This window comes from Pan troglodytes, chromosome 3 (genome assembly GCF_028858775.2).
Source record: "Pan troglodytes isolate AG18354 chromosome 3, NHGRI_mPanTro3-v2.0_pri, whole genome shotgun sequence".
NCBI lineage: Eukaryota > Metazoa > Chordata > Mammalia > Primates > Hominidae > Pan > Pan troglodytes.
Genome location: NC_072401.2, coordinates 171,179,805 through 171,195,194, shown reverse-complemented (window position 1 = coordinate 171,195,194; position 15,390 = coordinate 171,179,805). Strand labels below are relative to the sequence as shown.

The 15,390-nt window shown below is 35.2% G+C and overlaps 1 protein-coding gene across 39 annotated transcripts in view; it reads left to right on the top strand.

Annotated features, from left to right (window-relative positions):
* NEK1 (NIMA related kinase 1) overlaps positions 1 to 15,390 on the top strand; it is a 212,279-nt gene that overhangs the window by 90,793 nt on the left and 106,096 nt on the right. For 20 of the 39 annotated variants that reach the window (XM_054683926.2, XM_054683923.2, XM_054683925.2 and 17 more), the window contains 3 exons: positions 6,648 to 6,731; positions 7,186 to 7,263; positions 7,841 to 7,936. In XM_054683926.2, coding sequence (XP_054539901.1) covers positions 6,648 to 6,731; positions 7,186 to 7,263; positions 7,841 to 7,936 — 258 coding nt within the window. Of the gene's footprint in view, positions 1 to 6,126; positions 6,211 to 6,647; positions 6,732 to 7,185; positions 7,264 to 7,840; positions 7,937 to 15,390 lie in introns of those variants that run through there. The other 19 variants (XM_001153290.6, XM_526727.7, XM_054683924.2 and 16 more) reach the window with 2 other exon arrangements.

The following is a 15,390-nucleotide window of genomic DNA, read 5'->3' as shown; positions in this document are numbered from 1 at the left end:
TTATAGCACTAAATGCAGACGGTAGAAGAAATGTCTCAAATCACTGTAAATTCCTAACTCAAAATACTAGGAAAAAAAAGAGCAAAATATTCCCAAATCAAGCAGAATGAAGTAATTAAGAATAGATACTGATAAAATTGAGACCAGTAATACTATAGAGTAATGTAATGAAACAAAAAACTGACTCTTAGAAACATAAAAGTGAATTTGATAAGTCTCTAGCAAAATTGACAAAGATAAAAAAGACGCAAATCACCAATATCAGAAAAAAATGGGTATAATTATAGATCTTGTAACAATTAAAAGGATAAATTCAACTTTACATTCATAAATTCAACAACTTAGAAGAGATGAACCAATCCTATAAAAATCGTAAACTACCAAAACTTAGCCAAGTTGAAACAGATATCTTAAATTGTCCTATAACTGTTTTAAAAGTTGAATTCGTGATTCAAAAACTATTGAAAATCTCTGGGCCTAGATGGTTTCACTGGAAAATTTTACCAAACATTCAAAGAAGAATTAACACCAATTTGATACAACACTACAATCTGTTCCCAGAAGTAGTAGTGGAGTGAATACTAATCAACTCATTTTGAGACTGTATTACCCTAATACCATAACCAAAGACAGCACAGAAAAGCAAACTACAGACTAGTATCTTTGATGAAATTAAATACAAAAATCCTTGCCCGGCGCGGTGGCTCATGCCTGTAATCCCAGCACTTTGGGAGGCCGAGGCAGGTGGATCGCCTGAGGTCAAGAGATCAAGACCATCCTGGCTAACATGGTGAAACCCTGTCTCTACCAATAATACAAAAAAATTAGCCGGGCGTGGTGGCAGGCGCCTGTAGTCCCAGCTCCTCAGGAGGCTCAGGCAGGAGAATGGCATGAACCCGGGAGGCGGAGCTTGCAGTGAGCCAAGATTGTGCCACTGCACTCCAGCCTGGGCAACAGAGCAAGACTCTGTCTCAAAAAATAAATAAATAAATAAATAAATAAATAAATAAATAAATAACAAAAATCCTCAATAAAATTTTAGTAAATTATATCCAGCCCCAACCAAGTGGAATTTAGTCTAGATGTACAAGTATTTTACAGTATTAAAAAATCAATGTGATTCACCATATCAACAGGCTAAAGAAGGAAATTCATATGATTACATCAATTGATACAGAAAATCTTTTGAAAAAAATCAGCACCCATTCATGATTTAAAAAAATAATAACTGTCAGCACACTAGAAATACAGGGGAATGTTCTGAACCTCACAATAGGCATCTGCAAAAACCCTGCATCTAATATTATACAGGTAGAAGACTGAAGGATTTCCCTCTACAATTAGGGAACAGGCAAGCATGTAACTTTTACCACTCATATTTGACATTGTACTGTAAGTTGTAGTTACTGCAATAAAGCAAGAAGGGGCATACAGAATTGAAAAGATGAAATAAAGTTGTTGCTATTTCAAGTTGATAATGATTATCTGAATGGGAAATTCCCAGAACTCTACAAAAATACTCCTGAAACTAAAAAGTGAATTCATTATAGTTGCAGGATACAAGATCAGTACACAAAAATCAATTGAATTTATATATATTGACAGTGAGCAAGTGGAAACTGATACAAAAAATGTAGTGCCATTTACAGTTGTTCCAAAGAATGTGAAAAAGAATGCTAACAAAACATATGCAATATTAAATGCAATTAAATGACAAAATGCTGATGAAAAAAATCTAAGAAGACCTAAATACTTGGAGAGATACATTGTTTATGAATCAGAAGACTCACAATAGTAAAAATGGCAATTCTTGTTAAATTGGAGAGATAATGCAATTCTTACTAAAATCTCAGAAAATATTTTTTAATATAGACAGGCTTATTTTAAAATTTATATGGAAAGAGAAAGACCTTAAAGTAACTAAAACAATTTTGAAGAACAACAACTTGGGAAGAATAACTCTTCCCGATTTTGAGGCTAACTTATAGCTACAGTAATCAAAACAGTATAGTAGTGGCAAAGGGATAGACACATAGATCAATGAAACACTATGGAGAGTCCCAGAATAGATGCACACAAATATATATGCCTAACTGATTCTTGACAAACACATAAAAGCAATTCAGTGGAGTAGGAGTAACCTTTTCAATATTATTGTGGGAGGAATTGGACATCCATAAGCTCTACCAACCTTGACCTAAACCTCAAACCATATAAAATAATTACCTCAAAACAGATCATGGGCTTTCATATGAAACTGCAAAACTTCTAGTAAAAAGAGAAGAAAATTTGGGGATCTAGTACTAGGCAAAGAGTTATTAGACTTGACACCAAGAGTATAATCCAAAAAAGGAAAAGCTGATAAACCAGGCTTTGTCCAAATTTAAAAATTTGGCTCTGCAAAAGACCCTGTTAAGAGAAAGAAAATACAAATTACAGGTTGAGAGAAATGTTTGTATAGCACTTATCCAACAAAGGGCTTATATTTAGAAAATATAAAGAAGTATCAAAACTCAACATTAAACATAAAAGATCCAGTTAGAAAATGAGGAAAATTTATACAAAACATTTCACCAAAGAGGATATACATATGGCAGGTAACGCATGAAGAGATACCCAAATCATTTGGAAAATGCAAACTTAAACCACAATGATGTTATCACTTCACACCTATCAAAATGGCTATAATAAAAAAATAGTGATAAAACCAAATGCTGATGAAGTTTTGAAGAAACTGGTCACCTATACATTGTTGTTTGGAATGTAAAATGATACAGCCATTGTGCAAAATAGTTTCACAGTTCCTTTTTAAACTAAAAATGGACTTCATACCAAGAACCAGCGATTTCATTCTTGTGCATATGTTCCAGAGAAAAGAAAACTTGTTGTCACTTAGAAACTCATTCATGAATATTCATAGAAACTTTATTTGTAATAGCAAAAAAACTTAAAACTACCCAAATGCCCTTTAATGGGTGAATGAATGAAAAGACTGTATCATAACACTATATCCACCCCATGGAATATTGCTTTGCAATGAAAAGGAATGAACTATTGATGCATTGCAATACCATAGATGGACCATATATAATTATATTGAATGAAAACACTCAGTCTCAAAAGGACACATATTGTGAGTCTATATAGAAATTATGACATAATTATCAAGATGGAGAACAGTTTAATGGTCGATGGGTTAGGGATGGAGGTAGTGAATGTGGCTATGAAGTGTTCCAGTAATAATACAGCTAAGCGTCTTGATTAGGGTGGAATTAACATAAGATGACATGAGTGACAAAATTGTGTAGATGCACGGCACAAATTAAAGATTATATCTATAATTTGAATCAGTGTCAGTTTCCTGGTTTTGATGGTGTAATGTAGCTATGCAAGGTGAGAAATTTGGGAAAGGCTGGGTGAAGGGGCGCACAGGACCTCCCTGTATATTCTTTTCACCTTTCTGTATATCTATAATATTTCAAACTAAAAAGGTTTTAAAACTTCAGAGTAACTCAGATTCTTGCATTTCTCAAATATCATGAAAGGAAGTTATCATCTATAGCAATACTCAATTCACTACCACCCACTCCCCTTAACTTTGTAGATACTCCCATATGCCTTTTCAGAATTTATCTCACATCTTTGCCCAGCGCTGCTTATTTCTTATTTTCCTTCATCTCCCCAACTCTTTGACCTATATATATCTCAAAAGCTCAAATACTGATAAGCTATTGCAAGGGCCTTCTTGAAGAGGGGAGGAAACTGAGTGAGTAAAGGCGCTTTGTCATGCTGCAAAAGAAAAAAGGTAGGGCATGCTCTTACAGTAATACTTTTTTGCGCTGGTACACCCAAGAAGTAGGTGTTTTTATGCCTAGGCTTAACAACAAGTTTAAGCAGTTTTGTTTAAGATCAGCAGTGTTTATGTGATGTTGACAAAAACAGATTTCAGAGTCTGTATTTCATGTTCTTAACTAAAACATACTGCCCTTCCACCATTATAATGCACTCTAATGAGTGCTACTGTGAGAGGTTTCTATAAAGAAATGGTATGGAAGGTCAAAGGAAGCACACTTAACTCCCTAGAGAAGGCTTTGAAGAGGCTTCTAGGGTGAGATACTTGGTTTGAGTTTTGGAAGATGAGTAGAGTTACCCATCTTAAGAGGATGAGTGAGATCATGGTACAGTTTACAGACCACAAGTAGTTGTCGTAGCCAGAATGTAGGATTTATGACTGAGCAGTGGCAGAGATGAGACTAGAAATGGCGAGATCACAAATGGCTTTACCTGCCATTCAACAGAATGTGAATTAAAGTCTGAAGATAATAGTAACCATTGAAGGATTTGTGTGGGATTTGATGTGAAAGAGAAAGGTTACTCTCAGGGCATTGTAGAGAATGGAATTGTGGGATGTGAGACTAGAGGTAGGATGAGTTGGGAAACTCATTTAGCAATTTAAGAGTCAAAAGAAGAGAGGCTGAGCTAAGGCAGAAACTGAAATGATCAATTATAGAATTATTAGGAGATAGAACTGTAATTTGGCATATTTGAGTATAGTAGGTAAGAGGCAAATGTAATTCCTAGTTTGCTGACTTGAGTGGCTGATCATGTTCAATAACTGAATTGGGAATAAGATTATATAGTAAAAAGAAGGATAAAGTCAGGTTTATAAATTGAGGTAGCTTTGCTGCGTAAGAGTGGAGTTGCCCAGATGTCAGTTTAACATACACAGAAAGCTGTAAAGAGAAAAGGGCTACAAGGTTTGGGAATTGGCAGCATATGTTAAAGCCTGGGGATGAGAAGAGAAGGAGGGCCAGCAAATGAAACTCTAGAAAATATTGGCATTCAGCAACAAGCCAAGGAGAGAAAAGCCTGTGAAAAATAGTGACAATTGGAAGAACCCGAGAGAGTGCCATTATAAATACTGAAAGAGAAGAGAGACTTTTTAAAAATGTGTGAATTATAGAACATTTGTATAGTGGAGTGTTATGAATAGTATATAGTCACTTAAGAATAGTGTTTGTAAGGAATATTAAATGGATGTGGGAAGAGATTTAGGATATAATATTGTCTGGATAACTAGTAAAATACCAGTTTTATAAAAATAAACATGTATGTATTATACATATGCAGAGAAGGAAATTTGGAAGACAGTACCCTCAAATTTTAAGTTTCTCAGATGGCAGAATTATAAATGATTCACATTTTCTTTATTTTTTAATAAATTTTCTATAATGAGTATGTATTATGTTATGACAGAAAAAATACATATATAAATTAAGTGGATTCAGTCAAAACTAATTTCCAGTGGAAATGTTAAATGCAAAAATCACTCAAAAGGGCTCATTTCAGTTGTGAAGTAGAAAGTCATTGGTGACCTTAGAAAATTTTCAGTCATAATGGGATCAGAAACTAGATTGTAGTGAGCTAAAAAATGACTGGGAAGCAGGAAAATTGAGATGATGAATAAAAAAATACACATTCAATAAGCCAATAAAAAGACATTTGACAGGAAAGTGGGACTAAAGAGTTTTTTTAAGGGAGTAAGTCGAAGCATGCTTGTATGCTGAAGGAAGAGAAATATATAAACTATGTTCAAAAATGAGTCCATTTTTGATTGGGTTTGAACATTTGCTGTATAGTAACTGAACATGCCTGAGTGCACAGAGTTTGATTGAGATCTCTTAATTAATATACAACCCATTTGTTGAATTCAGAAAAAGCGATCTCAAATATCTTATTTTGTATGTGTTTAGTATATATATAGACATATGTCGAAATGGATTGGCTGTTTGTAGAGGAAAATTTGGTTTGGGGTTTAACCTCCAAAGCAGTGATTTAAAACAAACAAGCAAGCAAACAAAAAAAACCCCTCTTAAGTGACTAACACAAAGATAGCTGGTCTCTGTTTTGAATAATTATGTTTGGGGCTTAATTGCTTCCTTCTGTTCTCACTAAATATATATTTCAAGTTGACATAGGAAAACGCCAGGGTTTGTTATCACAGTTTATCATCAAGAAATGGTCAGTATTTGCCAAAAGAAATAAAGTAGCACCTGGATATTCCTTGGTAAGATAATAATGTAGCCTTAGTCATTCTTTAAACTTAGTACATTAAATGATAAACAGGGAATCCTGCAAAACCTGGCAGCTATGTATGGAGGCAGGCCCAGCTCTTCAAGAGGAGGGAAGCCAAGAAACAAAGAGGAAGAGGTATGCTTCCCGCATGTTCGCTACCTCCATCACATAGCCATTTTTGAATTTATTGCCTTCTTTTCTTGCATGGTTTAAATTCTTAACAATTATTTGAAGATTTTGTAGGTCTATAGGGACCTGTTAATATATTTTTGACTGACATTCTGTGTTATAATTTTGCCCCGTAACTTATTCAATATTATGATTTCAGTTTCTTTTCTTTTGATTAAATTAAAAATTTGTAATTTTATAATGTATTTCTTTCTTTTCAGAAATAAATTGTTCTTAATTAAACACTTGAAAGCTAATATTACATTTCCATTAACCGGATTTCAGAACTTTTATTTCTTGTGTTCAAATTAACACTGTTCCTTAAATTTTAAAAAAATCTAGCAGTAAAAATGTCAATAGCTTTGCTTTTACATTATTATGTTGGGGTTTTTGCCTCCTTGTAGGTTTATCTGGCAAGACTGAGGCAAATAAGACTACAGAATTTCAATGAGCGCCAACAGATTAAAGCCAAACTTCGTGGTGAAAAGGTAGGTTGAAAAGCTATTTTTTTGAAGAAATTGAATGATATCATAGTAGGTTAACATTTAAAATGCTGTGCCATTAACAACAACGACAACAACAACAAAACTGATGACGACAGTGGAAGTTCAAAGATCAAAAAACTACACATAAAGTAAATCTTATTTATGTGATTTTAAATTGATAAGACCATTTGTTCCAGAGAAATTCTGAGAGGAAAATATAACTAGTATTCATGGGAGGATTAAAATGCATTTTATATCATTATCTTTTTGTTCCATTGTTCTGAAAGGCTGATAGTGGTGGAGAGTTCAGTTGCAGCTTTAGGAGAAAACTAACAGCATTAAATGATTTCCATTTTATATTTTTAGATTTTAGTTATTCATTGTTATCTTTCACAGAGCTCTGCACTCAATTTGATGAATCTATCCTAAGTGATTTGCTTATCTACTTATTTTGTAGAAAGAAGCTAATCATTCTGAAGGACAAGAAGGAAGTGAAGAGGCTGACATGAGGCGCAAAAAAATCGAATCACTGAAGGTATAGACTGGAAATGATACAGGTTTTCTTAGAGAAAATTGAAAGCTGAGATAGCAAATTGTGTTCTTAAGTTTTGCATAGTTATATCACTTTAGTCTCTTCCTTTTTCTTTCATCTTTCTCCTCCACTTTTTGGTTTCTAAAAATAGTATTTTTCTCTTTTTGTATTATGTTTATGAAAATAGATAAAACCATGGCATAAATACATGAAACTATCATATAAGTAATCTTGAAAAAAATGGTAACCTTAAAAATAAAAAATATACGAATATACATCCCCATGAAGGCAAATGAAGTCTGTGTATAATAATTGTTTTAAATTTTTACATTTTTTTCACGTTCAAATATACCTGCCTTTATTTTCACTCAGCAAATATTTATTGAACACCTGCTGTATGTCAAGGCTGGTTTTAGGTGCTAGAGATTTAGAGTGAGCTTACATTTTTATTCTAAGACCACATGCACACTTCTTTTTTGGCTAATAAGTAAATATCTTCATAGACCTGGCAAAAAAAAAAAACAAAAACCCTATGCCCTTCTTTCTGGTAACTCATTTTGTTAATTGTTTTTATTTTTAGGCCCATGCAAATGCACGTGCTGCTGTACTAAAAGAACAACTAGAACGAAAGAGAAAGGAGGCTTATGAGAGAGAAAAAAAAGTGTGGGAAGAGCATGTAAGATTTAGCTCATATTCTTAATCCTGGTTGTATTAACATTTTTATAGCTCTTCCTGGGTAGTACATCAGTATTATAATTTTCTAGTGCTTTTTTTTTTCTGTTTTTTCGTTCTCATTCTCTCTCTCACCCTTTCTCATTACCTATCTTTCTCAGTCTCTCTCTGTCTCTCTCGCATTTAAGAATAATCAATGTGGAAGTTATTTGGGAGATTGATTTGAAGTCAGAACTAATTTATCTTATTTATTTATTATTATTATTATTTGAGATGGAGTATTGCTCTGTCACCCAGGCTGAAGTGCAGTGACATGATCTCGGCTCACTGAAGTGCAGTGACACGATCTCGGCTCCACCTCCTGGGTTCAAGCGATTCTTCTGCCTCAGCCTCCCGAGTAGCTGGGACTACAGGCACGTACCATCACGCCTGGCTAATTTTTGTATTTTTAGTAGAGACAGGGTTTCACCATGTTGGCCAGGCAGGTCTCAAACTCCTGACCTTGTGATCTGCCCGCCTCAGCCTCCCAAAGTGCTAGGATTATAGGCATGAGCCACCGCGCCCAGCCCTTATTTTATTTAAAAATTTTTAATTTACTATTGCCAAGTAGCTTATCAAAATCCCAGCATAATTTAATGACTACATCATCCTTCTGCCACTGATTTATAATGCTACTTGTAAGACTTATTAAATTCTTATATATACCAGTGAATGAATCTATAGCAAGTATGTATCAAGCTATATCTTCCTTTGGGCTTTCTCCTTTGCTCTATTACTCTGTCTTTTCTGCCAGTACCTCGTTGTATTAGTAATTATTTACAATATGCTTTAATTTCTAATAGAATTCTTTCCTCATTTCCCCTTTACTCTCCTTTTTACACTTATTATTCTTGGTTATTTGCTCTCTTTTTCTTTACCAGATACATTTTTAGGGTAATTCTTGTTTCTTTTTTTTTTCAATCCTATTGTAATTTTGATTAGTATTATATTAAACCTACAAGTTAAGAATAATTGACATAGTTATAATAGTTTTTATACAGAAACAAGTTAAATTTCTACATTTACTCATAGTTTCTTTTATATCTCTTACACAAATTTTGATCATTTTCACACTTATCTGTTGTATTTCTTATAAAGGTTATTTCTAGATAGTTTATAATTCCATTTCAATCTTTAAAGGTTTTTTTTCCTAACAGAATATTGCTAATATTTGCAGACATTTTGAGTTTTTGCTTATCCTCTTATCCAGTGAGTTTTCCTGTTCTGCCAATTTTAAGTTAATTTTCTGGGTTTTAGCCTACAACTAGATCATTGGCAAATAGTCATGATATACATCATAGTAACAACAGTTCCTATAGTTTATTGCTTGTTTTATGCCAGGCATATTATAACCACTCTACTATTGACCCATGAACAACATGGGGGTTGGGGCATTGGCCCCTTGCACAGTCAAAAATTCACATATGACTTTTGACTCCCCATAGTCTTTACTACTGATATCCTACTGTTGACTGGAAGCCTTGCCAATAACATAGAGTAACATGTATTTTATGTTATGTGTATTATATGCTGTATTCTTACAACAAAGCTAAAGGAAAAATGTTATTAAGAAAATCATAAGGAAGAGAAAATATATTTACTATTTTTAAATGGAAGTGGATCATCATAAAGGTCTTCATCCTCATCTTCAGGTGGAGTAGGCTGAGGAAGGAGGAGTAAGAGGGTTGGTCTTGCTGTCTCGGGTGGCAGAGGCAGAAAAAAAAATTGTGTGTAAGTGGATTTGTGCTGGTCAAACCTGTGTTGTTCAAGGATTAACTGTATATTTATTGTTTTTTTTTAATCCTTACAACTTTACAAAGCATATATAGAAAGGATAAAATAATTATATAAAATATTTCCAACTAAGGGCAGAACAAAGATTTGAACCTGGATCTGCCCAATGTTGAAGTCTTTTTCTTACGCTGTTTCCCCTGTTTTCTGTAAGTTGTGCCTTAAAAAAAATTTTTTTTTTACTTTTAATTTTTGTAGGTACATGGTAGATGTATATATTTATGGGATACATGAGATATTTTAATACAGGCATAAATACAAACTAATCACATTAGGGTAAATGGGTATCTATCACCTCATGCATTTATCCTTTCTTTGCATTTCAAACAATCGAGTTACACTCTTAGTTATTTTTAAAGGTACAATAAATTATTGTTGACTATATTCACCCTGTTGTGCTATCAAATACTGGATCTTATTCATTTTATCTAATTTTTGTACCCATTAACCATTCCCACTTTCATGCACTACCCTTTCCAGCTTTTGATAACAATCATGTTCTGTTTCCATGAATTCAATTGTTTTAATTCTTTTAGTTTCCACAAATAAGTGAAAACGTGCAAAATCTGTCTTTCTGTGCCGGGCTTATTTCACCTAACGTAATAGAACTCCAGTTCCTTTCATATTGTTGCAAATGACAGGATCTCATTCTATTTTATGGCTGAATAGTACTCCATTGTGTTTATGTCCCACAGTTTTCTTTATCCACTCATCTGTTGATGGACAATTAGGTTGCTTCCAGATTTTGGCTATTGTGACTAGTCCTGCAATAAACATGGGAGTGCGGATATCTCTGATATACTGATTTCCTTTCTTTTGGGTACATACCTAGCAGTGGGATTGCTAGATTGTATGGTAGTTCTATTTTTAGTTTTTTGAGGAACCTCCAAACTGTTCTCCATAAGTGGCTGTACTAGTTTACATTCCTACCAACAGTGTACGAGTGTAAGAGGGTTCCCTTTTCTCCACATCCTCGCCAGCATTTGTTATTGCTAGTCCTTTTGATGAAAGCTGTTTTGACTGGGGTGAGATAACTCATTGTCATTTTGATTTGTATTTCTCTGATGATCAGTGATGTTGAGCACTTTTTCATATGCCTGTTTGCCATTTGCATGTCATCTTTTTAGAAATGTCTATTTAGATCTTTTGCCCATTTTAAATTGGATTATCAGATTTTTCCTGTTGAGTGGTTTGAGGTCCTTATATATTCTGGTTATTAATCCCTTGTCAGATGGGTAGTTTGCGGATATTTTCTCCCATTCTGTGGGTTGTCTCTTCACTGTGTTGATAGTTTCCTTTGCTGTGCAGAAGCTTCTTAACTTGATGTGCAATCAAGTCCATTTGTCCATTTTTACTTAGGTTGCCTGTGGTTATGGGATATTACTGAAGAAGTCTTTGCCTAGGCCAGTGTCCTAGAGAGTTTCCCCAGTGTTTTCTTTTAGTAGTTTCATAGTTTGAGGCCTCAGATTTAAGTCTTTAATACATTTTGATTTGATTTTTGTATATGGCAAAAGATAGGAGTCTAGTTTCATTCTTCTGCATATGGATATCCAGTTTTCCCAGCACCATTTATTGAAGAGACTGTCTTTTCTCAAACGTATATTCCTGGAACATTTGTCAAAAATGAATTCACTATAGATGTATGGATTTATTTCTGGGTTCTCTATTCTGTTCCACTGTTCTATGTGCCTGTGTTTATGCCAGCACCATGCTGTTTTGGTTACAGCTCTGTAGTATAATTCGAGGTCAGGTAATGTGATTCCTCCAGTTTTGTTCTTTTTGCTCAGGATAACTTTGGCTATTCTGGGTCTTTTGTGGTTCTATATGAATTTTAGGTTTTTTTATTTTTTACAAAAAAATAACATTGGTAATTTGATAGAAATTGAATTGATTCTGTAGATTACTTCAGGCAGTATGGACATTTTAATGATACCAAGTCTCCTTCCATGGGCATTGAATGCACTTCCATTTGTTTATGTCATCTATGATTTTCTTCATCAGTGTTTTGTAGTTCTCCTTGTAGAGATCTTTCACCTCCTTGGGTAAATGTATTCCTCAGTATTTTTGTGTGTGAGTGGCTATTGTAAATGAGATTGCATTACTGATTTCATTCTCAGCTTGAATGGTATTGGAGTATAGAAATACTACTGATTTTTGTACAATGATTTTATGTCCTGAAACTTTACTGAAGTCACTCATCAAGTCTAGGAATCATGGTGGAATTGTTAGAATTTTCCAGGTACAGAATTAAATTGTCCACAAAGAGATAATTTGACTTTCTCTTTTCCTATTTGGATGTCTTTTATTTTTTTCTCTAGCCTGATTGCTCTGGCTGGGACTGCCAGTACTGTGTTGAATAGGATTGCTAAGAATGGAATCCTTGTCTTGTTCTAGTTCTTAGGAGGAATCCTTCTAACTTTTTGCTCATTCAGCATGATGTTGGCTGTGGGTTTGTCATAGGTGGTTCTTAATATTTTGAGATATCTTCCTTTGATGCCTAATTTGTTAAGTGTTTTTTATCATAAAGCAATGTTGGATTTTATCAGATGCTTTTTATGTGTATATTGAGGTGATCATATTCTTTTTTAAAATTCTGTTTATGTGGGGAATCACATTTATTGGTTTGTGTGTGTTGAACCATCCTTGCATCCCAGGAATAAGGCTCACTTGATCATACAAATTTTCATTTTAATGTGCTACTGGATTTAGTTTGCTAATATTTTATAGAGGATTTTTGTGTCTATTTTCATCAGCAACATTGGCCTGTAGTTTTCTTTTTTTGTTGTGCCCTTGCCATATTTTGATATCATGATGAAACTGGTCTTGTAGAATGAGTTAGGGAGGAATCTCTCCATCTTAATTTATTTTCAATAATTTCAGTAGGATTGGCATCAGCCTTCTTTGTGTATCTTGTGAATCTGTCTGGTCCAGGACTTTTTTTTGATTGGTAGTTTTTTTTTTTTTATTACTGATTCAATTTTGTACTCATTATTGGTCTGTTCAAGGTTTCAGTTTCTTCCTAGTTCAATCTTGGGAGATTGTGTGTTTCCAAGAATTTGTTCATTTCCTAATTTTATAGTATGTGCACATGGGGATGTTTATAGTAGTCTCTGAGGATCTTTTGTATTTCTGTGGGATCCGTTGTAATGTCACCTTTGTTATTTCTGACTGTGTTTATGAATCTTCTCTTTTTTTCATGTGTTAATCTTTCCAGAAGTTTATTAATCTTGTTTATCTTTTTGAAGAACCAACTTTTCTTTGATCTTTTCTATGGCTGTTTGGTCTCAATTTAATTTAGTTCCGCTCTGATTTTAGTTATTTCTTTTCGTCGGCTAGCTTTTGATTTAGTTTCTTTTTGTTCTTCTAGTTCCTGTAGGTGCAGCATTAGGTTGTTAATTTGAGATCTTTCTATTATTTTTGTATAAGCATTTAATGCTGTAAACTTTCCTTTTAACTGCTTTTACCGTATCTCAGAGGTTTTGGTATGTAGTGTTTCTACTTTCATTTGTTTCAAAAATCTTTTTAAATGTCTGCCTTAATTTTATTGTTTTCCAAAAGTCATTCAGAAGCAGGTTGTTTACTTTCCATGTATTTGTGTGGCTTTGAGAGTTCCTCTTGGTATTGATTTCTATTTTTATTCTACTATGGTCCAAGAAGATGCTTAGTATGATTTCAGTTTTTTAAAAAATTTATTGAGACTTGCTTTATGACTGAGTATGTGGTCAGTCTTAGACTATGTTCTGTGTGCAGATAAAAAGAATGTATATTCTGTGGTTGTTTGGTGGAGTGTTCTGTAGATGCTAATTAGGTCCAACTGGTCAAGTGTCCAATTTAAGTCTAGAATTTATTAGTTTTGGGCCTTGATCAGTTTAATGCTATCAGTGGGGTGTTAAAGTGTCCACTATTATTGTATGATATTATTGTCTGTCCCTTTTCTTAGATCTAGTAGTAATTGTTTATAAATCAGGGTCCTCAAGTGTTGGGCACGTACATATTTAGGATAGTTAAATCCTCTTGTTTAATTGAACCTTTTATCATTATGTAGTACTTTTCTTTCTCCTTTTGTACTGTTGTTGATTTAAAATCTGTTTTATCTGATACAAGAGTAGCAAGCCCTGATCTTTTTTGTTTTAAATTTGTGTGATCTTTCTCCATCCCTTTACATCAAGTCCTTTGGGTGTCATTACATGTGAGATGGGTCTCTTGAAGATAGCAGATGGTTGGGTCTTGTTTTTTCATCCAATTTGCCATTCTGTGTTTGTAGTGAAGCATTTAGGCCATTTATGTTCAGCGTTAATACTGATATGTGAGGTTTTCTTCCTCTCTTAGTGTTAACTATTGCTTTGTAGTCTCAATTGTATAGTTGCTTTATAGTGGCAGTAGCTTTGAACTTACATGTACTTCTGTGGCAGCAAGTATCATTCTTTTATTTTCATGTTTAGAACTCCTTTAAGCATTTTTGTAGGGCCTATCTGCTGGTGACAAATTCTCTTAGCAATTGCTTGTCTGGGAAAAACTTTATTTCTCCTTTGTTTATGAAGCTTACTTAGCTTGGCAGGCTGTGAAATTCTTGGATGGCATTTCTTTTCTTTAAGAAGGCTAAAAATAGGCCACCAATGTCTTCTGGTTTGTAAGATTTCTGCTAAGAAATCCGTTGTTGGAGGGGGAGCCAAGATGGCCGAATAGGAACAGCTCCAGTGTACAGCTCCCAGCGTGAGCAACACAGAAGACAGGTGATTTCTGCATTTCCAACTGAGGTACTGGGTTCGTCTCACTGGGGAGTGTCAGACAGTGGGTGCAGGACAGTGGGTGCAGCGCACCGAGCATGAACCGAAGCAGGGCGAGGCATCACCTTACCCGAGAAGTGCAAGAGGTCAGGGAATTCCCTTTCCTAGTCAAAGAAAGGGGTGACAGACGGCACCTGGAAAATCAGGTCACTCCCACCCTAATACTGCGATTTTCCAACGGTCTTAGCAAATGGCACACCAGGAGATTATATCCGGCGCCTGGCTCAAAGGGTCCTACGCCCACGGAGCCTCGCTCATTGCTAGCACAGCAGTCTGAGATCAAACTGCAAGGCGGCAGCGAGGCTGGGGGAGGGGCGCCCACCATTGCCAAGGCTTGAGTAGGTAAACAAAGTGGCCGGGAAGCTCAAACTGGGTGGAGCCCACCGCAGCTCAAGGAGGCCTGCCTGCCTGTGTAGACTCCACCTCTGGGGGCAGGGCATAGCCAAACAAAAGGCAGCAGAAACCTCTGCAGACTTAAATGTCCCTGTCTGACAGCTTTGAAGAGAGTAGTGGTTGTCCCAGCACGCAGCTGCAGATCTGAGAACGGGCAGACTGCCTCCTCAAGTGGGTCCCTGACCCCCGAGTAGCCTAACTGGGAGGCACCCCCCAGTAGGGGCAGACTGACACCTCACACAGCCTGGTACTCCTCTGAGACAAAACTTCCAGAGGAATGATCAGGCAGCAACATTTGCTGTTCACCAATATCCACTGTTCTGCAGCCTCCGCTGCTGATACCCAGGCAAACGGTCTGGAGTGGATCTCCAGCAAACTCCAACAGACCTGCAGCTGAGGGTCCTGACTGTTGGGGGGAAAACTAACAAACAGAAAGAACATCCACACC